At 42.0% G+C, this 23,510-nt stretch overlaps 1 protein-coding gene across 9 annotated transcripts in view; it reads left to right on the top strand.

Annotated features, from left to right (window-relative positions):
* Positions 1-23,510, top strand: part of STXBP5L (syntaxin binding protein 5 like) — a 779,311-nt gene that overhangs the window by 555,320 nt on the left and 200,481 nt on the right. For 4 of the 9 annotated variants that reach the window (XM_029578338.1, XM_029578336.1, XM_029578331.1 and 1 more), the window contains 3 exons: positions 2,440-2,591; positions 3,979-4,050; positions 23,271-23,342. In XM_029578338.1, the coding sequence (XP_029434198.1) occupies positions 2,440-2,591; positions 3,979-4,050; positions 23,271-23,342 (296 nt within the window). The remainder of the gene's footprint in view (positions 1-2,439; positions 2,592-3,978; positions 4,051-23,270; positions 23,343-23,510) is intronic. The other 5 variants (XM_029578337.1, XM_029578332.1, XM_029578339.1 and 2 more) reach the window with 3 other exon arrangements.

Below are 23,510 nucleotides of genomic sequence, written 5' to 3'. Positions count from 1 at the left end.
GACTTGAGGTGAGGATACACCACCTCACCTCAAGTCAGAGATCTGGGTGTACTCCTAGACAACAGACTCAACCTCAACAAATTCGTAAATAACACCACAAAAGAATGCTTCTTTAAATTACAAGTTTTAAAGAAACTAAAGCCACTTCTCCGCTACAGGGATTTCCGCACAGTACTCCAGGCCATCATTCTCCCGAAATTGGACTACTGCAATTCACTCCTGCTGGGCCTTCCCGCCTGCACCACCAAACCCCTCCAGATGGTCTTGAATGCCACAGCAAGAATTCTCACCAACGCCAAAAAAAGGGACCATATCACCCCGATCCTCCAGCATCTCCACTGGCTCCCCATTAAATACAGGATACAGTTCAAAACCAGCATGATGATTCATAAGGCCCTACATAGCATCTCTCCACTCAACTTAACCTTCCAGCTCCAACTACACACTTCTAAAAAGCCAACCAGAAGGGCATATCAGAACAGAATGATCACCCAACCAGCAAAATCCTCCCTGAGGAAACGCGCACTATCCACAGCGGGCCCTTCGCTCTGGAACTCACTACCACCAGACCTCCGCCTTGAGCCGTGCCATTCCACGTTCAAAGTGAAACTCAAGACTTGGCTCTTCCTACAAGCTTTCCCAGAGAGCTAAGAGCAGGAAGAATAACAACCCTCCCATCCCACAGCAATTTTGTAATGTTTATTTGCTTTATTTATGTGTTCTTAGTAGATCTTAGTTTGTATTCTACTTTATAATAGATTTACTGTTCGATATGTTCCATGTAAACCGCCATCCCGGCGATAGTTATCTGTTATCTGTGAACCGGAGTGATATGTATATTATACAGGAACTTCCGGTATATAAAAACCATAAATAAATAAATAAATAAATAAGCTAGCCTGGAACAGCTCACAAATCCCAGAACCACTCTACTCACCGACTACAGCAGCCACCACTACTTTCCCACCCCATTTCCATCTCTGTTGCTAGGAAATGAAAGGTAACAGCCTGAATTTGAAAAGTTTCCTGGAGCATTGAAAAGAGGAAGATTTGTTGCCAGGAACTCTGGGGTCTGCAAGTTGGGTATATCCACTTGTATAATGTGCACAGAAAGGGGGCCAGCTATCCTGAGCATAAGGTCAAATTCCTCAAACTTTATTTCTGTTTTGGCCCAAATATAAAAAGGTTGTATTATATATAAGGCCATCTTTTTATTGGGCCAATATGGTATTTCAGAAGTACACAAAACAGGTAGTAATATACCCATCCTGTGTTGCTACTTATTTTTTAAGGGGTCTGTATTCAGCCTCTGAGCTGCTAGTTAAGTTAGCCGCATACACTTATCTGGCTAACTTAAGTGGGATATTCAGCGGCGCAGCAGCACCACTGAATATACCCGGATATCTTAAAGTTAGCTGGATAGGTGTATCTGGCTAACTTTAGACCGGCCCTACGGCACGGCTAGAGTTAGCCAGTTACATTAACCAGATAACTCTGAATATTGGAGTTGTGTGGTTAACCTAACTGGCTAACTTCTCTCCTCCTGGGAATGCCTATTGCCCACCCTGGAACACCCCAACTTAACCAGCTATATTTTAGCCGGATAATGAATTTTCCGGTTAGAATATAGCTGGGTAAGCTTTTAAAAGAAAAAAAATCAGCATAGCCCGTTATCCATCTAAATGGATTTTGAATATCTATCCCTCAGTCTTTAAGCAACTTTCCTGCAATTCCATTCTAACATTTAGAGCAATTGTGTTAACCTAAATTACTTCATGCTCATCTGAGTCATCACACATTGGATGAACTGATTAATCATATCTTTTTCCATGTGAGGTAATTTATGGCATTGCTCCTACTTCCATGTATTCAGGAGACCTAGAAGGGACCACTTAAAAAAAACAAAATTAGGGACATAGCAGTACAGGTTGTTGTTTTTTTTATTGACCAACTATGAATATTATTTACTATGTGCACTTTTGAAATGTTGCAAGAAGGATATAGCTTAATGAAATGACATTTTGTATTCTACCTTAAAATAATTCAATGTCTTATATTCACATTTAAGTTTGCTAATATGTGTTTTCAGTTTCTGTGATATATGGCAAATCTTCAATATAATGGTAATAAAGAAGGGTAGTTGCAGTACTGATGCACAGATCATTCAACTGTGGGCTTCCTGTCTGGCAGGGTACAAATGTGTCTTAGAGCTGATGCCATCAGGAGGGAGCTGAAGAGTTCCACTCTGGGGGAGGAGTCTTCTAAGTGGTTCTGAAACATCTGAAATGATAGTCATTCTGGGTAGGCTGAAGAAGAAAATGGTGTATAAATTCAAAAGAACGTGAGATTATTAGTGAATTACTTTGGCTAACAATGGCAACTCATTTATTATATAAGATATGTAGTTTAATAACTGGGTTGTTTTTGTTTTTTTCTTAGAGTTGCATTTGGAAACTGTAATGGGCTGGCAGTTGTGGATTTTATGCAGAAAACATTATTGTTGAGCATGGGAACGACTGACCTGTATGGTTCAAGTGATCCTTACCAGCGTCAGCCCCGTTCTCCACGCAAGAACAAACAGTTTACAGCAGGTAAGGTATACCACAAAGACTTTATTTGTTTTTCCCTTTTTCTTTCCTGCCTGCAGCTTTTTACAGTGCTTTTATATTGCATGATAAACTGCCAGGTCCAACCCAATATAACATGGGATGAAGGTTAAATTCAATCTCCTGTTGAATCCCACAAGAAGCATTTAAAAATATAAATCATTTGACAGTCTAGTGCCATCCACTAGAGCATTCTTCCCTCATATTGTGGGTGTGCAAAATTGCTCGATTACTTGTCTTTTGGTTACAGAATGCTTCATATAGTTAAGTATGTAGGTTCATTATTGTAAGAAATAAGTGGCATCTGTCAAGCTTCATTCTTTGAGGCTAAGTACAGAATTGTAGTGGATGGCTAAGAAATGGAGCATTTCCAAAATATCATTGTTATGAAATTGCAAGTGATAGTTCCTAAGCATTAATAAAGTTAAACTTCTAAAAATGCTTCTTGTAAGTCTGGTTCCTGTTAGACAAACAAATTAGGAGTTAACGAATTAACCTGTAGTAGTATTACTCAGTCCTTACAAATGTGTTTTTTATTACATGTTAGAATCCATCAATAATATATTCAACTAACATCAAAGTGTATCGTAGGATAAAACTAATTTATCAAAAGGTTATTTTTCACTCTTTGCCTGTAGGAAATATATATAAATCAGCATTTCTAACAGAAGGTTCAAATTATATTTTACAATCCTTTTGGTTAATGTACAACACAGAGTACATTTTTACAAGAGATTAAATTAATTCTTTATATCTTCAGATGTTAAATGAATGATTTAATATTTAAAATGTATCTTTTTGTTAGAATCCTAATAGAAGGTGCTCAGGTAATAAAGCTTTTTAAGTTTTAAATTGAGAGACTGACTTTAAATCAGCACTAACCTTCCAAATCCATCTTTATACCAGCTAGAGGACTTATTTTAAACACAATTTAAATGAATGAATAATTGTTTATACAGCTGAAATGTCTACCCAATGATAGCTATCTCCCCTACTGTTAAACTTTAGAGAATTTCGGGTTGCAGAATAATGTGTTAATAGTCATTCACGCTAGCATACAATATTAAGTTATTGATTCTATAATTATAGTTGCACTGTTCTTCATCAAACCATACATACATAATTACAATTATATTCTAAGACATTAATTGCTTTCCCACCATTCACACACCACTTCTTTAATTTTTTATGATTATCTTTTCTTTTGACATACATGGTCTTCTGACCTGAGGAGAAGTCCCTGCAGAAAGATCTTTACCTCTGGCTGTTTAAGATGCTGGTTATAAATATCACCTCCTTTCACTTTAGACTGTTTTTCTTTCTTTTCTCTGCCTGCTGCTGCTGCTGCTGATGTTCTGGCATGTTCCAAAAGACAACTTTTGCATGCGTGGCCTGTCTAACTTTTACCCAGATTTAACGAAACGGATCCGTACTTCCTATCAGAGTAAGTTTCATAAAAGTTAGACACAAGGTTCCATGACGGTCATGATAAGCCTGCACAGTAATGTGTTTCTATGAACACATTCAGCATGCCTGCATATTTTTTGTTTAATTTTAAAAGAAATGCATTCTGTTTGATGTGTTACATTCAGAAATGTTTGTTACACAAACATTGCAAGAGATAATAATGATATAGTATGCCCAGTTTCTAGCATCTTTTCAATGTGACATGCTAGTGATATCAACATCCTTTGTTTTGAAAAAGAGGTGTCTTGAATTAAAAATATATATAAATTACAATAATAACAAACGATGATTTTTTTATATTGCTGTGTGTTCTGTATAATGTGCAACCAAGACAAAAAAATCCTTAATAAATATTCTCCGAGGACAAGCAGGATGGTAGTCCTCACACATGGGTGACATCATCAGATAGAACCTGATGCGGAAAACTTATGGCAAAGTTTCTAGAAATTTTGACTAGGCACATTGAGCATGCCCAGAATGCTGTATTCCATGCATCCACGCGGGATCCCTCTTCAGTTTAGTTTTTTTGCCACAGAGCTGTGAGCCTCTCAGTTTGATTTAGCTCTAAAAATTTTGGCTTTTGCCTTGTGGAAAACTTCAGTTTTGTGGTTTTTCATGATCTTTTTCCTTCGGTCTGTCACCAGGTCCCTCTCAGTGCCTCCCCGTAGTGCCGCAGGTCAGGGATTTCAATGTTTGGGTAAGTTTCCTTTCGCAGTTAGTTCCCCCCATGCTGGTAGTGCCTCGGTGCCCATCTTCCATCGACGCCCACCACCATTGTTCTGACTTTTCCCATTTGTTTCACCCCTCTTGGCCGCGTCTGGTTTCTACTGATGCCCCCAGGCCTGAGGACCATGTTGAACACCGATCCTCATGATGTTTGCATCCTGTGCCTGGGGGCATCGCATGACGTCCAGGGTTGCCGCTTGTACGCCCAGATGACCCCGAAGGGACATCTGCTTCGACTCGACAAAATGAACCACCTCTTTGGGTTGAAGAAGTCCAAGTCATCACCATCAGCGGCATCTGCATCAGAGGACCTCAGAGCCACACCGATGGACTCCACGCCATAGACATCAGCGGGGACAGTCTGTTCCATAGGTCACTAGTGGATAGGGGCGCCAGAGACTGACCATTGAAAATCTCCTCTGAGCTGAGGATATCGGGTTCATCAACCTCTGAACCAGGGAAAGACTGGGACGAGCATCATGGGAAGACCAAAAAGCATCGGCACTGGTCCCTATCTAATCACAATGCCAGTCATGGAGACGCATTGACTTTTGCCGTGATGCCCCCGAAGTGACCCTTGTGGCGAAGAGCACTCAACCTCCATTGATGCCCGGAGCCTGCAACGGTCTCCAACAGTCCTGGTGCTAGTCACCAATGCCCCTCGTGGGTCTGAGGAAAATCTGGCCACCCCTCCTTCCTCCCAGTCAATGTTGGCATTGGCAACGTTTGAGAAAGCTTGAGCATCATCCAGCAATAGTGGAGCGGCGATGCAGGGCTTCAGTCCTGTGGCACCCGATGGCAGCAGAGCTGGTGCCACCCATCCTCATTCTGCTTCTGGAGAAGCTCAATGTGCTCATGGGTGCCTTACCGATCCAGCTGGCATCGGTTCACAGGGTGGCACCGGTGCCCAGCAGGGCATTGAGGCCTCCCCCTACCGATCGCTGCTCATCGCCAGTTCCTCTGAGTAGGAAGCTCTGTAGAGACAGGTGGAGATGCCGAGGCCTATAGTCCCCCATCCAGTCCTGTCAGTGCCTGCATACCCTGTGGTATACAGTGAGGAAGAGGGTCCCTATGACCCCTGGGGGATGATCAGACTGAGTCATCCTCCGAGGATTTGGGTGGTCTCCCAACAGACCTTTCTCCTCCAAAGGAGTGAAGCAGGTCTCCACCTGAGGACATAACCTTTGCAGGGTTTGTCAGGGTGATGGCGGAGGCGATCCCATTCCAGCTTTTGACTGAAGAAGATGCCAGGCACAAAATGCTTGCAGTTCTTCAACTAATGGAGCCTCCTAAGGATATTGTGGCAGCCCCAGTGCACAAGATCCTTATAGAGTTGCTACTGAGGATTTGGGAACACCCTCTCACAATGCCTCCTGTGAATAAGAAGGCAGATAGGTTTTACCTTGCCCAAAAGGCTGCCGGATTTGATAAGTGTCATCTGCCCCATCAGTTGGTGGTAGTTTGAGTCCACCCTCAAGAGGGCCAAGCACTTTCGGACCCATTCCTCAGCACTTCCGGGGTTCGATGCTCTTGGAAGGAAGGTGTTCCAGGTTGCCATACTAATTTCCCACATCGCTTCTACATGAGCCAATATTCACAGGACATCTGAAAACAGGTGTAGGAAGTGGCTGAGCAGCTGTCTCAACAGCAGCAAGACACCCTCATGCTGCTGGTGCACAAAGGTTTGGACTGTGGGAAACACGAGGTCCATGTGACCTATGATGTTTTCAAAACAGCATCAAGGGTCTCTGCAGTGGGAATCGGTGCCCACAGTCTGTCATGGCTGCAGGCCTTGGACTTCAGGGCAGAGGTACAGGAATGACTCGCTGATGTGCCATGCACTGGAGAGAATGTCTTCAGAGATAGGGTGAAGGATGCTGTGGCCCAATTCTGGGACCATCATGAAACCCTCCAACAACTCTCCGCCAGCTCTCCAGACCCGTCGTCCTCATCCAGGAGACTGTCGAGGCTGGGGCCAAGAAATTATTTCTTTCGTCGGTTCACTCAGAGCCTCCAGGATTGCATCTGAGTCACCCCGTGTCCCAAGGACTCCTTGTCTTGGTAGCGGGGACTTTCCAATCCGGAACGAGGGATTTCCTTTCAGAGTCTCCCTACTCTAATTGTGCTAACCACGGATGCATCTACCTTGGGGTGTGGAGCTCATGTAGATGGGCTCGGCACCTAAGTACTGTTGTCTGCTCAGGATCGTTCTTGTCAAATCAACTTCCTGGAGCTTCGAGCGATCAAGGCAAATAAGCACTGCACGGTTTGGACTGCAAGTGAGCCTTAGCCTTCTACCTGGAGTGGACAGAAGCCCATAGACAGTCCACCCAACTTTTTGTTTCTTTTGATAGGAATAGGCTGGGCATTGCCATTGCCATTGCCAAACAGACAATATCCAATTGGCTAACAGATTGCATCTCCTTCTATTATACCCAGGCCGGATTGCACCTTGGGGGTCATGTCAAGGCTCATTCTGTCAGAGCCATAGCAGCATTGGTGGCCCACTTACAAGCAGTTCCCATGGAGGAGATCTGCAAGGCTGCAATATGGAGTTCTCTCTATACATTCACATCCCATTACTGTCTGGATAGGGATGGCCGACATGACAGTAGATTCAGCTAGTCTGTCCTCTGGATCCTGTTTGAGATGTAGAACCCAGCTCTCCCAACCTAGGGCCTGTTGGGGGAGCTGGTTCAGGTTGTCTCCCCCTCTGTTAACCAGGGGCACTGGTGTTGTATGCCCGTTAGCACCTGGTTGGTGTCTGTTGGTCCCCTTTTGTGTTGGGGAGCAGCCTGTAGCTAGGGATTCATCTATGTGTGAGGACTACCATCCTGCTTGTCTTCTGAGAAAGCTGAATTGCTTACCTGTAACGGGTGTTCTCCAAAGACAGCAAGATGTTAGTCCTCACGAAACCTGCCCACCAACCTGCAGAGTTGAGTTTCTCCTATTTTTTAATTTTAATCGTAATTCTAGGTTACGAGACTGAAGAGGAGCCCTGCGTGGATGCATGTTACAGGGCATGCTGGGCATGGTACTTGTACCTAGTCAAAGTTTCTAGAAACTTTAACATAAGTTTTCTGTATTGGGCTCCTTCTAATGATGTCACCATGTGTGAGGACTAACATCCTGCTGTCCTCGGAAAACACCTGTTACAGGTAAACAATTCTGCTTAACCTAATTGCATATAGAAGTGTTATGACTATGTGAAAGAAATGTCATTACTAAAGGATTAGATTTACATGAGACCTATTGATAAGCAAATATTAAAGCAAATATTAAAAGACTTTATGAAAGGTAGGTAAAACCAATAAATATTCTGGTGTCAAATGCTAAATCATTTAACTGGTAGTCTGACCATATTGATTGGCAAAGCCTGAAATTTGGCATCTGTGACCTTTGTGTGTTAAAGTACATTTTAGGGTTCTGCTATTTTCAACAAACTGCATTTTAGAAGAGATTTTGTTATAATGTTTCTCTTTTCATCACCAACTATCAGCCAAAAGATGCACCTTCAGTTCTCTGGCAGAAGCTTGGAAAACCATAGAAGCATAACTTAAGAGTGGAAACCTATATTTATTGCATGACTTGAAATCTGTTAACACAATTAACATTTAGTAAATATCAGATAATTGTCTACATATCATTTCTTAAGATGTTTGTTCTCAAACTTAGTGCACTATTTCCCTGAGACATAGGTGCCAGAGAGAGCATTAAATTATCATTTACCTAGTATTGAAAATGCTGAGGTCAATATTCAGCCACAGAGTGGCTAGTTAAGTTAGCCGGATATAGCTATCCGGCTAACTTAATGGGGATATTCAGCAGCATGGCCAGTTATCCATCTAAATGGCTTTTGCATATCTTCCTCGCTTTGTTTACTGCAGAATGTCTTTTATCTGTTCTTGTATCATTGCTAACAGAGTGATTATCTTTGGGACACAGAGCAGAATGCAGATAATTGCAGGTTTAATGATTTTGCTACACATATTTTGTGGAATGGGGAAGAGGTAGCAGGAAGTATTTTTGGAGTGCTTACTACCCAGGCCATTAATGTTATCCATGCTCCATCATATATACTTTGTAATAAATGATCATCACTTTTCTCATTTGTATACCAAGAAAGAATACATACTTTTAAAGCAATAAACAATTGCAGGTTTCAAATATGCATGTAGTTTTTCATTGTAAATATTTTTTATTGCAGAGATGCATAAGTACATTAAGAACCACAGGAATGTTGCCCATGGGATGTAGTGTTTGAGATTGAATGCATAGCCCTAGAATTCTTTTTTAAATTACATGGAAAATGCAACAAAGCAGCCTGTTTTGTTACATATTTCAGAATGAAACAGAACTCCCAGAGAAATGTCTTGAATGTTGTTTCATTTTAAAAAATATCAGGCACCTGCCCCAGCTCAGTCTAGCCCTATCCAAACTACGCTGCTGAAATTTAAAAATTGAAATTCTCCTAATCTACCCCTACCCCCCCCCCCCCCCCAAATGTCTTTTACCACTTTAGTGGGGACTCTGAAGACCAAATAGGTCTGGAGGGATCCCTGCCCTGCTGGGTCCCAATTTGAAAATGCCTGTATCATCTTGTTGTATGGCTCTACAACAAAATGGTGCTGGCTAATGTTCAACTAGTGCCATTTTCAAATGAGGCCCAGCAGGACAGGAGTGACTGGGGATTGCTCCTGCCTGAATTTCTCTTTGAAGACCCAACAGGTGTAAAAGGCATCTGGGGAGGGGGTCAAAGGGGAAAGCCGAGGAAGAAGGTTTCAATCTTAAAATTTTGATGACTTGAGTTGCTGGGGGTGGGGGGAACCCAGCCCCTTAGTTGCCTTTTTTCTTTTCCAATTAGATGTCCCTTTGATGCTTATTTTGTTTCAAATAAATGAAACAAAAATAAATATGAAACAAAATGAAACCATGACACAAAACAAAAAACAATTTATTTAGTGCACACCCCAAGTGAACTCAGTGATTTATTTACTAGCTATCAGAGGAACTGAATCACAGAATAGTAATTAAGATAGAGCTAAAGAAGCAAGTTGTCTATTTGCCCTGAAAAATAGCCACTGTAACAAGGCATAACTTTAAGTGATCAGTAAGAAGGAAGTGAGGAAGCCAGTGGAAAATATTTTTCTCATATATTTTCTACCTGAAAAGTCAAACCTAGAGCAAATATATGAATAGCAAATTGAAATGCCTATCTTGGTCTTATTTTACCATGAGAGGAATCACTTTGATATAGTGATTAAATTGTCATAATTCAGGACTCAGGCAGATGTAAGAAAGCTAAAAGTGTGCTCTACAAGAGGAAAAGCTTTAAATGTCATATAACCTGAAACTACTCACATCAATATGTTTTTTTCCCATGGATAAGCAGGACAGTAATCATCCACACAAGTGGGTGATATTATTCGATGGCACTGAGATGTAAAAACTTTCTCAGATCTTTGTGGTCTTTCTGAGCATGCGCTAAAGTTTTTGTGTAGCTGCCTCTATAAGTTTCTTCAATATTTTTTCGTATGCTCTAGTGAAAGGATGCACATTTTGCTCTCTTCAAACTAGACACTTCTTTTGTTTTTGTTTTTTTGGTCGGTATCGTTTTATTATGTTCATAATTTTAGTGTTATTCTTGTTTTGGAATTTTCTTATGTTTTGTTTTCCACAGAGTCTTCCCCCCCCCCCAAAAAAATCAGCTTTCTCTCAATTTTTAAAAACTAAGTTTCATTTACCTTTGGCCTTTTTTGCTATGGCAGGCAAGAAACCATACTTCAAAAGGTGCCCCAAATGTCCGTATAAAAGTATTTATATTTCATCTTCATTATTGTTGTCTTTGCTGTTTGTGGCCATTCCACAATGTCCCTAACTGTGCTGCGTATGTCTGAATGTCACCCAGAGTTCTATGATTCAGAAGTTTGATGCTTAAAGAATGTTTGCATTCTCCTCAAACTTCTACAACAGAGAAGAGGAAGCATCCATCTGAGGGACCAGCAAAAACAAATTCAGAGTCCTCACATGCTAAGTGCCATGACTCTCAGAAGTCTCCTTACATTCATCATTCCTCCTTTATGAAACAAGGAGAGGAACTGCACCCCTCGGCACCAAAGTAACTAGGCGCCAAGGCAGGCTCAGTCTGTAGCAATGACTCCTCTGCCCAAAGAATTAAGAAACTGCTGCTCCTCGGTGCTGAATCATCTCCATCACCATCAACAAGCAAAGGATCTTTATCCTTGTCAGTACCATCTACTTATCAGTGCAAAGACTCTGATGGTGCCAAACAGTCAAAAACAGTACACCTTTCTGATTCTAAGTCTATGCCAATTCTAGTTCCAGAATCAGATAGTTATTCCATGGGGACTCTTCTTCCAGTGGTGGAACACCATCCCTTTTGTGAGAAGGATGTAGCTGGACTTAGGGTTGAGGATTGGTTGGTTGGTTGAGCTTTTACAATTTGAAACCAACATTCCTAGCGCTCCACATTCTCACACATCTCACCAATCACCTATTTTGCAATATTTGGGCCCAAGAGTCTGAAACTCAATTTATTATTCAACCATATCAAACCAAGTAAAATATTTTACACCTTGATGCTCATTTCAAATTTCAAAGTTCACATTCATCCAAAGGTGTGTTAACCTCAGAGGAGCAACCTATAACACTATCATGCTTTTAGGAAGAATCATAATCATCATGGGGATCTTTGTCATTCCATTGAGGCAATGACAAATCAACTGGCCTGCCATCAGACCTCTCACTGAAGTCTTTCGGAAGTACATTTTTGCCTAAGGACATGGTCAATTTATTATTCAGCCATATGTGCCATTACCGAATCTTGGTTAAAAGACACAGATCAGGTCTTCATCAATCCCTTTACAGACCTACGATATCTTCTCTATCCCACGACACAAGAAAAGAGGGGGAGGTCTACTCCTAGCGGCTAAAAAACACCTCAACCTCAAACTCCATCCCTCACATCCACCCTCCAGATTAGAAATTGGGCTTTTTAAATCTAAGGCCCTGCAGATCTGCCTCATCTATGCCCCCCCAGGTCTACTTGAACATGACCCATTCCCCATCATAGAATACATAACAAACAACATTAAATCTGACACCCCTGCAGTCATTCTCGGAGATTTCAACCTCCATGCGGACATCAGCCCTATCACACCAGCCTGTGAAACCCTCTTGATCACCTTCCAGGCCTTAGTCTTCAGACAGCTCATCACCTCTCCCACACATAAAGCCGGTCACACCCTCGACCTTCTCTTTGTCAAAGCTCACATCACATCACCCAGCACCCCCACTGCCACCCCCATCCCCTGGTCCGACCATTTCATTATTAATGCACACCTCACCCACAAGCTTGCGCTTACAGAATAAAACCAATGCCTCTAGTAAGACCATTGCCTTCCGTAAGCACTGTTCTTCGGAGGATCTTACCCTTGCCTTTCACAAAGCAGATAAGAACCTTGACCTCACCAGTCCAGATACAGCCTTGCAATCTTGGAACAATATCAACACCAAGATAGCCGACGAAATCTGCCCCATAATACACAAAAAAATACCAATATCAATTACAGACAAAAAGCCATGGTACACTTTTAATGAACTCAAAATGATCAAACAGGACCTTAGATTGAAAGAGCACACCTGGCGAAAACATCCTTCCCCCACTCGCAAATCAATATTCAAACACTCATTGCACAATTACCGTCAAGCCACCATCCAAGCCAAAAAGGATTTCTACGCAGCCAAAATCCACAACTAACAATTCAATTTTAGAAACTATTCTAAAAAAGATGAAACCTTCTTCCCACACAGCTGACACCATACCCTTTAAAACCCTCCTCTCCATACCCACTTCCATAACCAAACTCCTAGCTGATCTAATCAACTGCTCACTTACATTTGGCACAGTCCCAGACCCCCTTAAACTCGCTATCATCAAGCCCCTCCTTAAAAAACCCACCTTAGACACCAACGACCCCTCCAGCTACCGGCCCGTATCTAACCTGCCTTTTGTATCCAAAATCCTTGAAAAGGTAGTCAATACACAACTCTCTGACTATCTTGAAGACTACGACATTCTGCACCCATCTCAATTTGGCTTCCGTAAAGGTCGTAATACTGAAAACCACCTCCTAGCAATCACCAACACCATTCATATAGGCATGGACCAAGGAAACTCATACTTACTCGCCATCCTAGATATCTCTGCTGCCTTCGACACAGTCAACCACCAAATCCTTCTATCCCGGCTATCCAAGATAGGCATTTCTGGCACATTGCTCTTATGGTTCACCTCCTATCTCACCCACAGAGAATACCTAGTCAAAATTGACAATTCAGAATCCCCACACATCCCCCTCATGCAAGGGGTTCCCCAAGGATCCTCCCTATCCTCCACCCTTTTTAACATCTATCTCCTCCCTCTATGCCATCTGCTTTCCGACCTAGGTCTTAACTTCTTCCTGTATGCGGATGATGTGCAGATCCTCATCCCCATTCAAAAAACCCTCAAGGACACCCTGCATTTCTGGGAATCCTGCCTAGCCTCCATCAAAGTACTGCTAGCCAACATCCAGCTTGCACTTAATGCAACCAAAACAGAAATCCTGCTCATATCCAACAATCCTGAACTCACATCACAGCTCGCATCCAACGTCTCCACCCCTACCCACCCCCTCTTGTCATCTGTAAGAGACCTAGGTGTTGTACTAGATCAACATCTTAACTTCAAACCCCATATCAAAGCACTACTAAAAGGGGGTTTCTATAAACTCCACATCCTCAAAAAACTGAAACCCCTCCTACACGCCCAAGACTTCCGCCTAGTTTTGCAGTCTACCATTCTATCAAAATTAGATTACTGCAACTCCCTTCTTCTAGGTCTCCCTTACTCTACAATTAAACCATTACAAATCCTGCAGAACTCCATGGCAAGAATCATCACTGACACCCGCAAAAGAGAACACATCTCCCCAGTCCTAAAAGATCTGCACTGGCTTCCCATCCCCTTCTGTATAAAATACAAAACCCTCACCGTTCTTCATAATGTGCTTTACAAAAACAACCCTGCATGGCTCAAGGAAATGCCCGCTTCTGTGCCTCCAATCGCCCCTCCAGAGCTACCCTCGCTAGCACCCTCCACACACCTCCCCTCAAGACTGCTCATCTCTCCCTCACCAGAGAAAGAGCATTTACCATCGCTGGCCCCACCCTGTGGAACTCACTCCCCATATCTCTCCACCTAGAACTCTCCTTATACAACTTCAAAAAAGCATCAAAACTTGGCTTTTCTTATAGGCCTACCCTGATGCCAATCAAACCTAAACCCCCTTCCTACCCCCCCCCCCACAACCGCTTCCTGCACAGTTATCCACTAACAATGATGTAGCCTACGGATATGTTGACTATGTAATTATTGCCTACTAGCGGTACCCTGCCATGCGTTGCAGTGGCAGAGTCAGGTTCTTTTCCCTCCTTCCCCCTTGCTCATTTACCTCAGTCACTCATCCTCCTCCCCCTTGGTCACTCACCCCCTCCCCTGTCCCCACTCCAACTCTCTCCCCTCACACTCACCTCTCCCCTCATTCTCCCTCCCCTGACACTCACCTCCCCCCTCATTCTCCCTCCCCTCACTGTCACCTCTCCCCGCCTACTGCCTACCCTTCAGATCAGAAAACATTTGTCTTTCTATTTCTGTGGAAACCCCCCATCCCAAAAAAAACCAACCCAATCCCAACCCTTTAAATCAAATAATAACCCCCCACCCTCCTGCCCCCCCCCCCCCAAGACCCGGGAAATTAAAATTGTTGGTGCTACATGTGGTCTGTCCCTGGGCGTCTGTGCGTGTTATGTAGCCAAATAGGGGAGTGCCTAACCAAATTTGCACTCCCAAATTTGTTTTGTGGTCTGGGGAGGGCTATTTTGGTGCGTTCCAGAGATCATGCAAGTTTAGTGTATGTATTTGTGTGTGAACCTCCCCCTTCCCCCAAAAAACAACCCTATGAGAAACGTTCTCTTAAACTAACCACTCCACACTCTCCTGCCCCCCTCCCCCAGCCCTGCGAAAAACAGTAGCCTGCCCACCCCCAGAGTTGCCGAATGAATGAAACCTGCCCCCCCTCGTGACCCCTCCCCAAGATGTTCACAATAAATTCATTACCACCCCCCACCCTCCAGACCCCCCGAGACCTGATAAAAATGTCAGTCGGTGGAGCGGGAATTCAGGAGCGGTCCGGGAGCGATGTATTGGCGTTGGTCCGTCGGCTGTGAGCACTGAAACGGGTTCCGAAGGCCCTTTGCCCTTACTATGTCAGTGGGGGGGAGCAATGGCAGCGGTAGGTCCTCTGACATAGTAAGGGCAAAGGGCTGCTGGCTGCCAGTCCTGAAAATGGCGCTGAGGGGCCCTTGCCCTTACTATGTCACATGGGCTACTGCTGCCATTGGTGTCCCCGAGTGGCATAGTAAGGGAAAGGGCTGTCGGCGCCATGTTGATTGCTAGCAGCCGACGGCCATAGTGCAAGAGATGTGTCCCGGACCGGTCCTGGCCTCCCGGACTTCTGTCAGGTTTTGTGAAATAGTTATCATCCGGCGAAAAAAGTGCACGAATGTGTTAAAATGGAAGTGAAACGTGGACCTGGACTGGCGAAATGGTTAGTGTAGTGTGTGTTAGTGTAAGGTGTAACAGATGGCGCTTACGTCCAGCAGATGTCGCTGTTTTCTCGAAAAAATCTTTAAACTTATTTTACCTGTCACACGTGTGACATATCTGTAATGTAAGTACAGAAGAGCCTTCCCGTATGCGAAATGAAGGTTGTGTCCAAATTTGAAAGCAATCGGTTCAGTGGTTTCTGAGATTAGCGATTTTGTCCAAACTATTTAACATTTTTATTTATATAGATGTAATTATTGACTTTGTAATTATTGGATATGTTATGATATGATACTCTGAGTATGTAATTATTGGAAGGTTATGATTGTTAATTCCATTATTATAGTTCCTATGTATTTCTTCCTTTCTCTCTCTCTACTTCCTATGTTCTTCACGCTCCTCATGAGCCTACTTTCACCCTACCCCCCTCTCTCGCCTTCCATCTCTGCTCCCCTTCCCCCCTCCCTGTTATTTGTAATTTCTCTTTCCTTTCTACATGAGTTGATTGTAAACCGGTATGATGTGTCCTACGAATGTTGGAATATTAAAAGTTCATAAATAAATAAAATAAATAACGGTATATCCAGCTTTACTGCAAAAAAATGGCAAAAGCTATCCCACTTAATTTGCAGGAAGAAACAGTCTAGAGAAAACATTTTTGGAGTATCAAAATATATCCAAGGCCCTAAGGTAGCACAGTACATAAGGTATTACAGGAGCTCCAAGCAAAAATGTGGCAAAAAAGTTGGACATGAAGTACAAAGTATAACCCAGTTCTAGTCACCTAAATGTTCAGCTCCCACATGAATCTGTGGTAGTGGAATCAGCTCTAAAGTAAACAAAACATTTCAAGATTCACTCACTCTAGTAAAGTTGCAAAATTAGTAAGATAGCATGGCAAAAAAAGATTTTCTAGTTGGCTATTTTGACATCAGGAATAGTTGTTCATCTACTCTGCATGGTCTACTATGGGTATAATTTGTTGCAAAAGCTACATAATATGTCCCACCAGTTTCCTACAGAGGCAATGGACTATTTTGCATCTGTAGGAAGCTACTTTAGAGGAATGAGAGGCATGTGAAAAGTATTTCATTTGTTCAGCTTATGATGTACATGATACTTTCTCCAGGACTTCTGCAATAACCAAAGGAGCTAGAAGGATAGCATGGCTTTGGGTTTGGGGGTCTTCATGAGGATGTTCATAAAAAGCTAGCATATGCTCCATGCATAGGAAATAATCCTTATAGAGATAAAATAAAAGAAACAGTAGAGATCACCTCAGCCCAAAGATAAAGGAAGAGTCCCGTCGGCCACAAGGGCTGAAGGAGGCTTTTGCTGCCACTTGTGCTTTCAGAGTAAGAAAAATGTGAGTGAAAGGAAGCATGTGTGTTAAAGAGGAGAAAATTTGTGCACAACAACCCCACTCCCATCCCCTGTTAATTTCAGGGTATCTGGAAAATGGAAGTTCCTAGATATGAGGAGTGGAGGATTTTTTTTATCCTTATTAATTTTAATTATTAGATGGTGGTTGTGTCTGCTGTTTTGAATTTTTATTGGTATTTGGAAAAGTTTTATGTGAGTCTTTAATTATTGGATATCATTCTATTTGTCAGTTTTGAAATATTCTTTTTATTTGTATTCTACTAATATTAATTTATATTTTTTTATTTTATTGTTTGCTTTGAGGAATGAAGATAATGTTTGGTTTTCTATTGTTGCACTGCATACAGAGTCTGACTTGTTGCAGTTTCCATTTCAGTTTTTGTCTGCATGTTTTTGTTTTATGATTGCTTTATTCTGTATTTGATGAGGGTTCGTCTGTGTTCTGTATGTGTGATTGAAATGAAGTATTCTGTCTAAATCCAGCACTGTCTGTTGGCAACAAAGGGACAGGAGTGATCCCCAGTTGCTCTTGCTTTGCCGGTGCTATAATCAAAAATAGTGCTGGCCAGCCAGAGGCTGGCACCATTTTGGAGTATAGCCATAAACCAAAATGGTAACTGGGGATCGCTCCTGCTCTTTTTTTCCAGCCAGGTTGAAGTAAGATGCAGGATAGGGAGGGGGATTTGGGAAGTGGGAGAAGATGGAGAAGGCTTCCCAGAGGGGTTGTTTCTCACAGCAGGGATGGAACTGAAGTGCTTAAAAATAAATAAAAATAAATATTTCATTCTTTTTTTTTTTTCAATAAAAAATGGAAAAGAAACAAAATAGTAATTTTCTGGTTCATTTCCAATGAAAGATAATCCCTCCTGTACAGGGTTTACAGTGCTTGGTAAAAAGATCTGGAGAAAGTGATTTGCTGCATTCCACCAACTGCAGCTACTGTGCTTTGAAAAGGCTCACAGACAAGAAAATGTAACAAGCTGAACAATTTGACAAGCTTAGCTATGACATGAGACCTGGCTGATTGTGAATCAATGTCAGATTTAATCTTCTGATATAGGGCTCTAATGGCAGAATGGAACATATGGATTATTATTTCCTCTGCTTCTTCCTGTTGCAGGCCCCATTAAAGTTGTCCTGAGCCTAAAAATGCATGGCTGACGCTGCCTACTTTTCTCTGCTGATCACATCCACCTTGCCTGATGCCTTTCTGCCCCTCTCAGCTCTCCCCTCCTCCGTCTGTATTTCTCTCTTATTTCTACCACCATCTATTCTGCCTCTGTCTTGCTCTCCCCTTATACTCTCTTTCCCCTGTGCAGTTCTCTATTTCTGTCACAGACACATCTTGAACCCACAATGCTTACTGACAGCTGAACCCTTTATGTACTGTACCATACATGCTAGAAAGCTAACATTTGGTCTGAAGAAATTTCTAAATTTTCAGCTTTAGGAAACATGTGAAGGAGATCATACTGCATTAATTTAGCACACGCCAAGTAAAGCCTCATTTGTATATCACATTCCTTCATTTATGTGCACCACAGGCATCAGAATGGGGTGGGCTGCAGGGGCCATGGCCCCACCAACCTTTGGCCTGAAAGCACAATTTCTAATGGAGAAATTACTTACCTGATAATTTAATTTTCCTTAGTGTAGACAGATGGACTCAGGACCAGTGGGTTATGCTCCCTTGCCAGCAGATGGAAATGGGGAGGGCTGACGTCACAGTATATATACTCCTGCAGTGATCCCAGCCTGCCAGTATTCTCTTCAAAAGCAACTGTGGACAGACTAGCCAAAAATTTAATTAAAAGCAAGCAAGCATTACTGTACTCAACCTACAAGAAACATTGAACTTACATAAGAATCTAGGTACCCCAATCTAGGGACTGGATGAGCACTTACCAGTAATCCCTTGGGACCAGGAGCCCAACAGCAGGACTATTGACACATTCATGTGGCAGCCGAGGGTGGGAAGCTGAGTCCATCTGTCTACACTAAGGAAAGCAAAATTATCAGTAAGTAATTTCTCCATTTCCTAGCTGGTGGATAGATGTACTCAGGACCAGTGGGATGTACCAAAGCTACTTCCCAACAGGGTGGGAGACTGCCCACAGTCCAGTCAACACCGCATGTGCAAAGGCTGCATCCTCCCAGGCCGGCACATCCAGACAATAAAACCTGGAAAAAGTATGTAAGGAGGACCACGTTGCAGCTCGGCAAATATCGATGGGAGGCAACAATCTAATCTCCGCCCATAACACTGCCTGAGCCCTAGTGGAATGATCCCGAACTTGTGTAGGTAGCAACTTTTTAGCATCCACATACACGGCCGTGACCACCTCCTTTAACCAGTGAGCTATTGTAGCCCGCGAAGCTAGAGCACCGTGCTTACTTCTGCCATGGAGGACAAACAGGCGATCCTCTTCCAGAAAGGTTCAGAAATTTCCAGATACCACACGATAAGTCTCTTGACATCCAAGGAGCACAGGAGGCGATACTCCTCCACATCCCTGACCTTATCTAGGGACGGCAAGGAAATGGACTGATTCAAATGAAATTCTGAGATCACTTTGGGCAAGAAGGATGGAACAGTATGCAGCTGTAATGCACCTGGAGTCTCCCAAAGGAATGGCTCCCGGCAAGACAAGGCCTGCAGCTCAGAAATTTGATGCGCAGAACATATAGCAACCAGGAACACTATCTTCAAGGTCAATAACCACAAGGAAATGCTACGCAGTGGTTGGAACATAGGACCCGCCAAGAAATCCATCACCAAATTAAGACTTCACAATGGAAATGGTAACCTCAAGGGAGGCCTAAGATGCTTCACTCACTTCAAAAAACGGGCCACATCAGGATGAGACAATAAGGAACCACCATTCACTGGGTCTCTAAAACAAGAGCCGCAAACTGCACCTTCAAGGAATTAAGGCCCAATCCTTTATTCAACCCATCCTGCAAAAAGTCCAGAATGAGTGGAAACTTAACTAAACAAGGAAGAACACCACACTCCTCACATCAGGCAACAAATTCCAGAGTTTAATTGTGCATTGAGTGAAAAAGAACTTTCTCTGATTAGTTTTAAATGTTACATGCTAACTTCAGGCAGTGCCCCCTAGTCCTTCTATTACCTGAAAGAGTAAATAATCGATTCACATTTACCCGTTCTAGACCTCTCATGATTTTAAACACCTCTGTCATATCCCCCCTTAGCCGTCTCTTCTCCAAGCTGAACAGTCCTAACCTCTTTAGTCTTTCCTCATAGGGGAGCTGTTCCATCCCCTTTATCATTTTGGTTGCCCTTCTCTGTACCTTCTCCATCGCAACTATATCTTTTTTCAGATGCGGAAACCAGAATTGTACACAGTATTCAAGGTGCAATCTCACCATGGATTGATACAGAGGCATTATGACATTTTCCGTTTTATTCATCATTCCCTGCCTAATAATTCCTCACATTCTGTTTGTTTTTTTGACTGCTGCTGCACACTGAGCCGACGATTTCCATGTATTATGCACTATGACGCCTAGATCTCTTTCGTGGGTGGTAGTTACTAATATGGAACTTAACATCATGTAACTATAGCATGGGGGGGAGGTTTTCCCTATATGCATCACCTTGCATTTATCCACATTAAATTTCATCTGCCATTTGGATGCCCAATTTTCCAGTCTCACAAGGTCCTCCTGCAATTTATCACAATCCGCTTGTGCTTTAACTACTCTGAATAATTTTGTGTCATCTGCAAATTTGATTACCTCATATACAGTCACTGTCTGGATAGCAAAGTTAACCAAAGAAACTTATCTGGCTAATTTTGGAGGTATATGCAATAGTTCAGCTGTACTATTAAATATAGCCAACTATCCTAGTTAGCCAAATAATGTTTCCTGGCTACCTTTAGGACAGCTCTTTGGTGTCACCAGACTTAGCTGGAAAAGTTATCTGGCTAACTCTGAATATCAGAGTTACCCAATCTTGATGTGCTATAAAAAAAAAAAAAAGACTGAGTAATTGAGACTCTCAGTGATTTACCCAAAAAAGGGACCATTGCTTCTCCTCTAATTCCTTAGACAATTCTCTTTCCCACACCTTTTCAGTTCTTACACAGTGCTTATTATTACCCTTCTATATTAAATTGTAAAAAGTCGCTGCCTGTTTTGTAGAGGCCAAGACCACATCATACCAATGATATACCTTAGATGACTTCTTCAGGTCCTTCAGATATTCCACTGGCATAAGTACAGTTTCAGCAGTAACCATCTATAAATACTGTGGTGCAGATCAATGAAATTCTGTCTTGAGAATCTCAAAAGAATCAAATCTCCCCTCTCAGACTAGCTGACTTAGAGACCAAGAATTGTGATCCTGCCAGTCTTCTGCCCTGAAGACTGGAAGGTAGCCAATGTAATGCCAATTTTTAAAAAGGGATCCAGGAAACTACAAACCAGAGAGTCTGACTGTCCCAGGCAAAATGGTAGAAGCTATTATAAAGATCAAAATTACTGAAAATATAGTTAGGCATAGTTTAATGGGACAAAGTCTACATGGATTTGGCCAAGGGAAGTCTTGCCTCACCAATCTGCATTTTTTGAGGGCATAAATAAACATGTGGATAAAGGTAAGCCAGTTGATAAAGGTGTATCTGGATTTTCAGAAAGCATTTGACAAAGTCCTTCATGAGAGACTTCTATGGAAATTAAAAAGTAATGGATAGTGTGCTATAATGGATTGAGAACTGGTTAAAAGATAGAAACAGAGAGTAAGGCTAAATGGTAAATTTTCCCAATGGAGAAAGGTGAATAGTGGAGTGCCCCAGAGATCCATTCTGAGATCACTGCTTTTTAATATATTTATAAATGACCTGGAAATGGGAACAACGAATGAGGTGATCAAATTTGCCTATGATACCAAATTATTCAAAGTTGTTAAATATTGTGAGAAATTGCAAAAGGGCCTTGCAAAACTGGGAGACTGGGCATGCAAATGGCAAATGAAATTTAATGTGGGCAAGTGCAAAGTGATGCACTTAGGGAAGAATAACCCAAATTATAGCTACACAATGGAAGGTTCCACTTTAGGAGTCGCCATTCAGGAAAACAATCTAGGTATCATTGTTGATATTACGTTGAAATCTTCTGCTCAGTGTGCTGCAGCAGCCAAGCAAGCAAATAGAATGCTGTGAATTATTAGGAAAGGAATAGAGAATAAAACATAGGATATCATAATGCCTCTGTATCGCTCCATGGTGCAACTTTATCTTGAGTCTTGTGTGCAGTTCTGGTCACCACATCTCAAAACAGATATAGCAGAATTAGAAAAGGTACAAAGAAGGTCAAGCAAAATGATAAAGAGGATGGAATGTGTCCCCTATGAGGAAAGGCTAGAGGTTAGGACTCCAGCTTGTAGAAGAGATGGCTGAAAGGAGATATGACAGAGGTCTATAAAATAAGGAGTGGAGTGGAATGAGTTAAACGTCACTAAAACCTAATATGAAAAAATATTTTTTTACTCAATGCATAATTAAGCTCTGGAATTTGTTGCCAGAGGATGTGTTGAAAGCTACTAGTACAACTGTGTTTAAAAAGGTTTCGACAAATTCCTGGAGGAAAAGTCCATAAACCATTATTAAAATGGAGTTGCAGAAATCCACTTCTTTTCCCTGTGCTAAGCAACATGGTATCTATCTACCCCTTGGGATCCTGCCAGATACTTGTGACCTGGATTGGCAACTGTTGGAAACAGGATACTAGGCTTGATGGATCTTTGGCAAATCTTATATTCTTATTAAGAGTACACTTAGCAATTTTATGAAAGGATTCAAACCAAATCAGTAAATCTTTTGATATCAAACTGTCTTTAACCAATCTATTACCAAAGGTGGAGAATGCACAAATAGTAGCTACTAGATGTTAATACAATTAATGAATATTTGTATTTATTTATTTGAGCTAAGGTTAAGTTGCATATCATGGTTACCCTGAAAACCAGACCTGTTTATGACCCCCAAGCTTCAGTATTATGAACCACAGAGTTAAAATATCTAATCTTTAATCTATTGGGATTTTTCTATTTCATTTGGACTTCTTTGAATTATCAGAGACGAAAGGGAGGAAAAAAAATCCTTGCTATTTTAGTGCAAGAGAATATTTTATCAGCTACAGTATTCTGTTTCCTTTCTTTTCACTTCAGTGTTTGTGTGCCTTTTTCCCTGTTTCCTTGCATCTGAAGCTGAAGACATGCTAAATAATTTTTTATATTGTTTGTATTCAGGTGGAATAGATGTATTTGATTCGTATGAACACTTATGTACCTTTCAGGATTTCTGTGAGCACACAGATACAGTGAAGTTATCCAGAAGCACTGCAGTGTCAAAGTAGATTTTAACTTGAATATGTATTTTTTTTTGTTACAGGCCTGACTGAATTAAATGACAGTCCAGTTTCCCTGGAGCTTGAACGCTGCAAATCTCCAACTTCAGGTAAAGGTGATTGTCATCTCTTTAGGGAGTCAGTAAAGATCCACTCATCTCATCCTTCACTAATTTCTAACACTAACAATTGCTAGCTTAAAGACAAGCAAATGAAGTAAGAATTTTCTCTCTATCTAGCACAGAATCAGTCAGCCAGTACAATAATAGGTGAACTAAGCGAAG

This window comes from Rhinatrema bivittatum, chromosome 15 (genome assembly GCF_901001135.1).
Source record: "Rhinatrema bivittatum chromosome 15, aRhiBiv1.1, whole genome shotgun sequence".
Taxonomy (NCBI): domain Eukaryota; kingdom Metazoa; phylum Chordata; class Amphibia; order Gymnophiona; family Rhinatrematidae; genus Rhinatrema; species Rhinatrema bivittatum.
The sequence above is the reverse complement of the archived record's forward strand: the minus strand, read 5'-3'. Positions and strand labels throughout refer to the sequence as shown.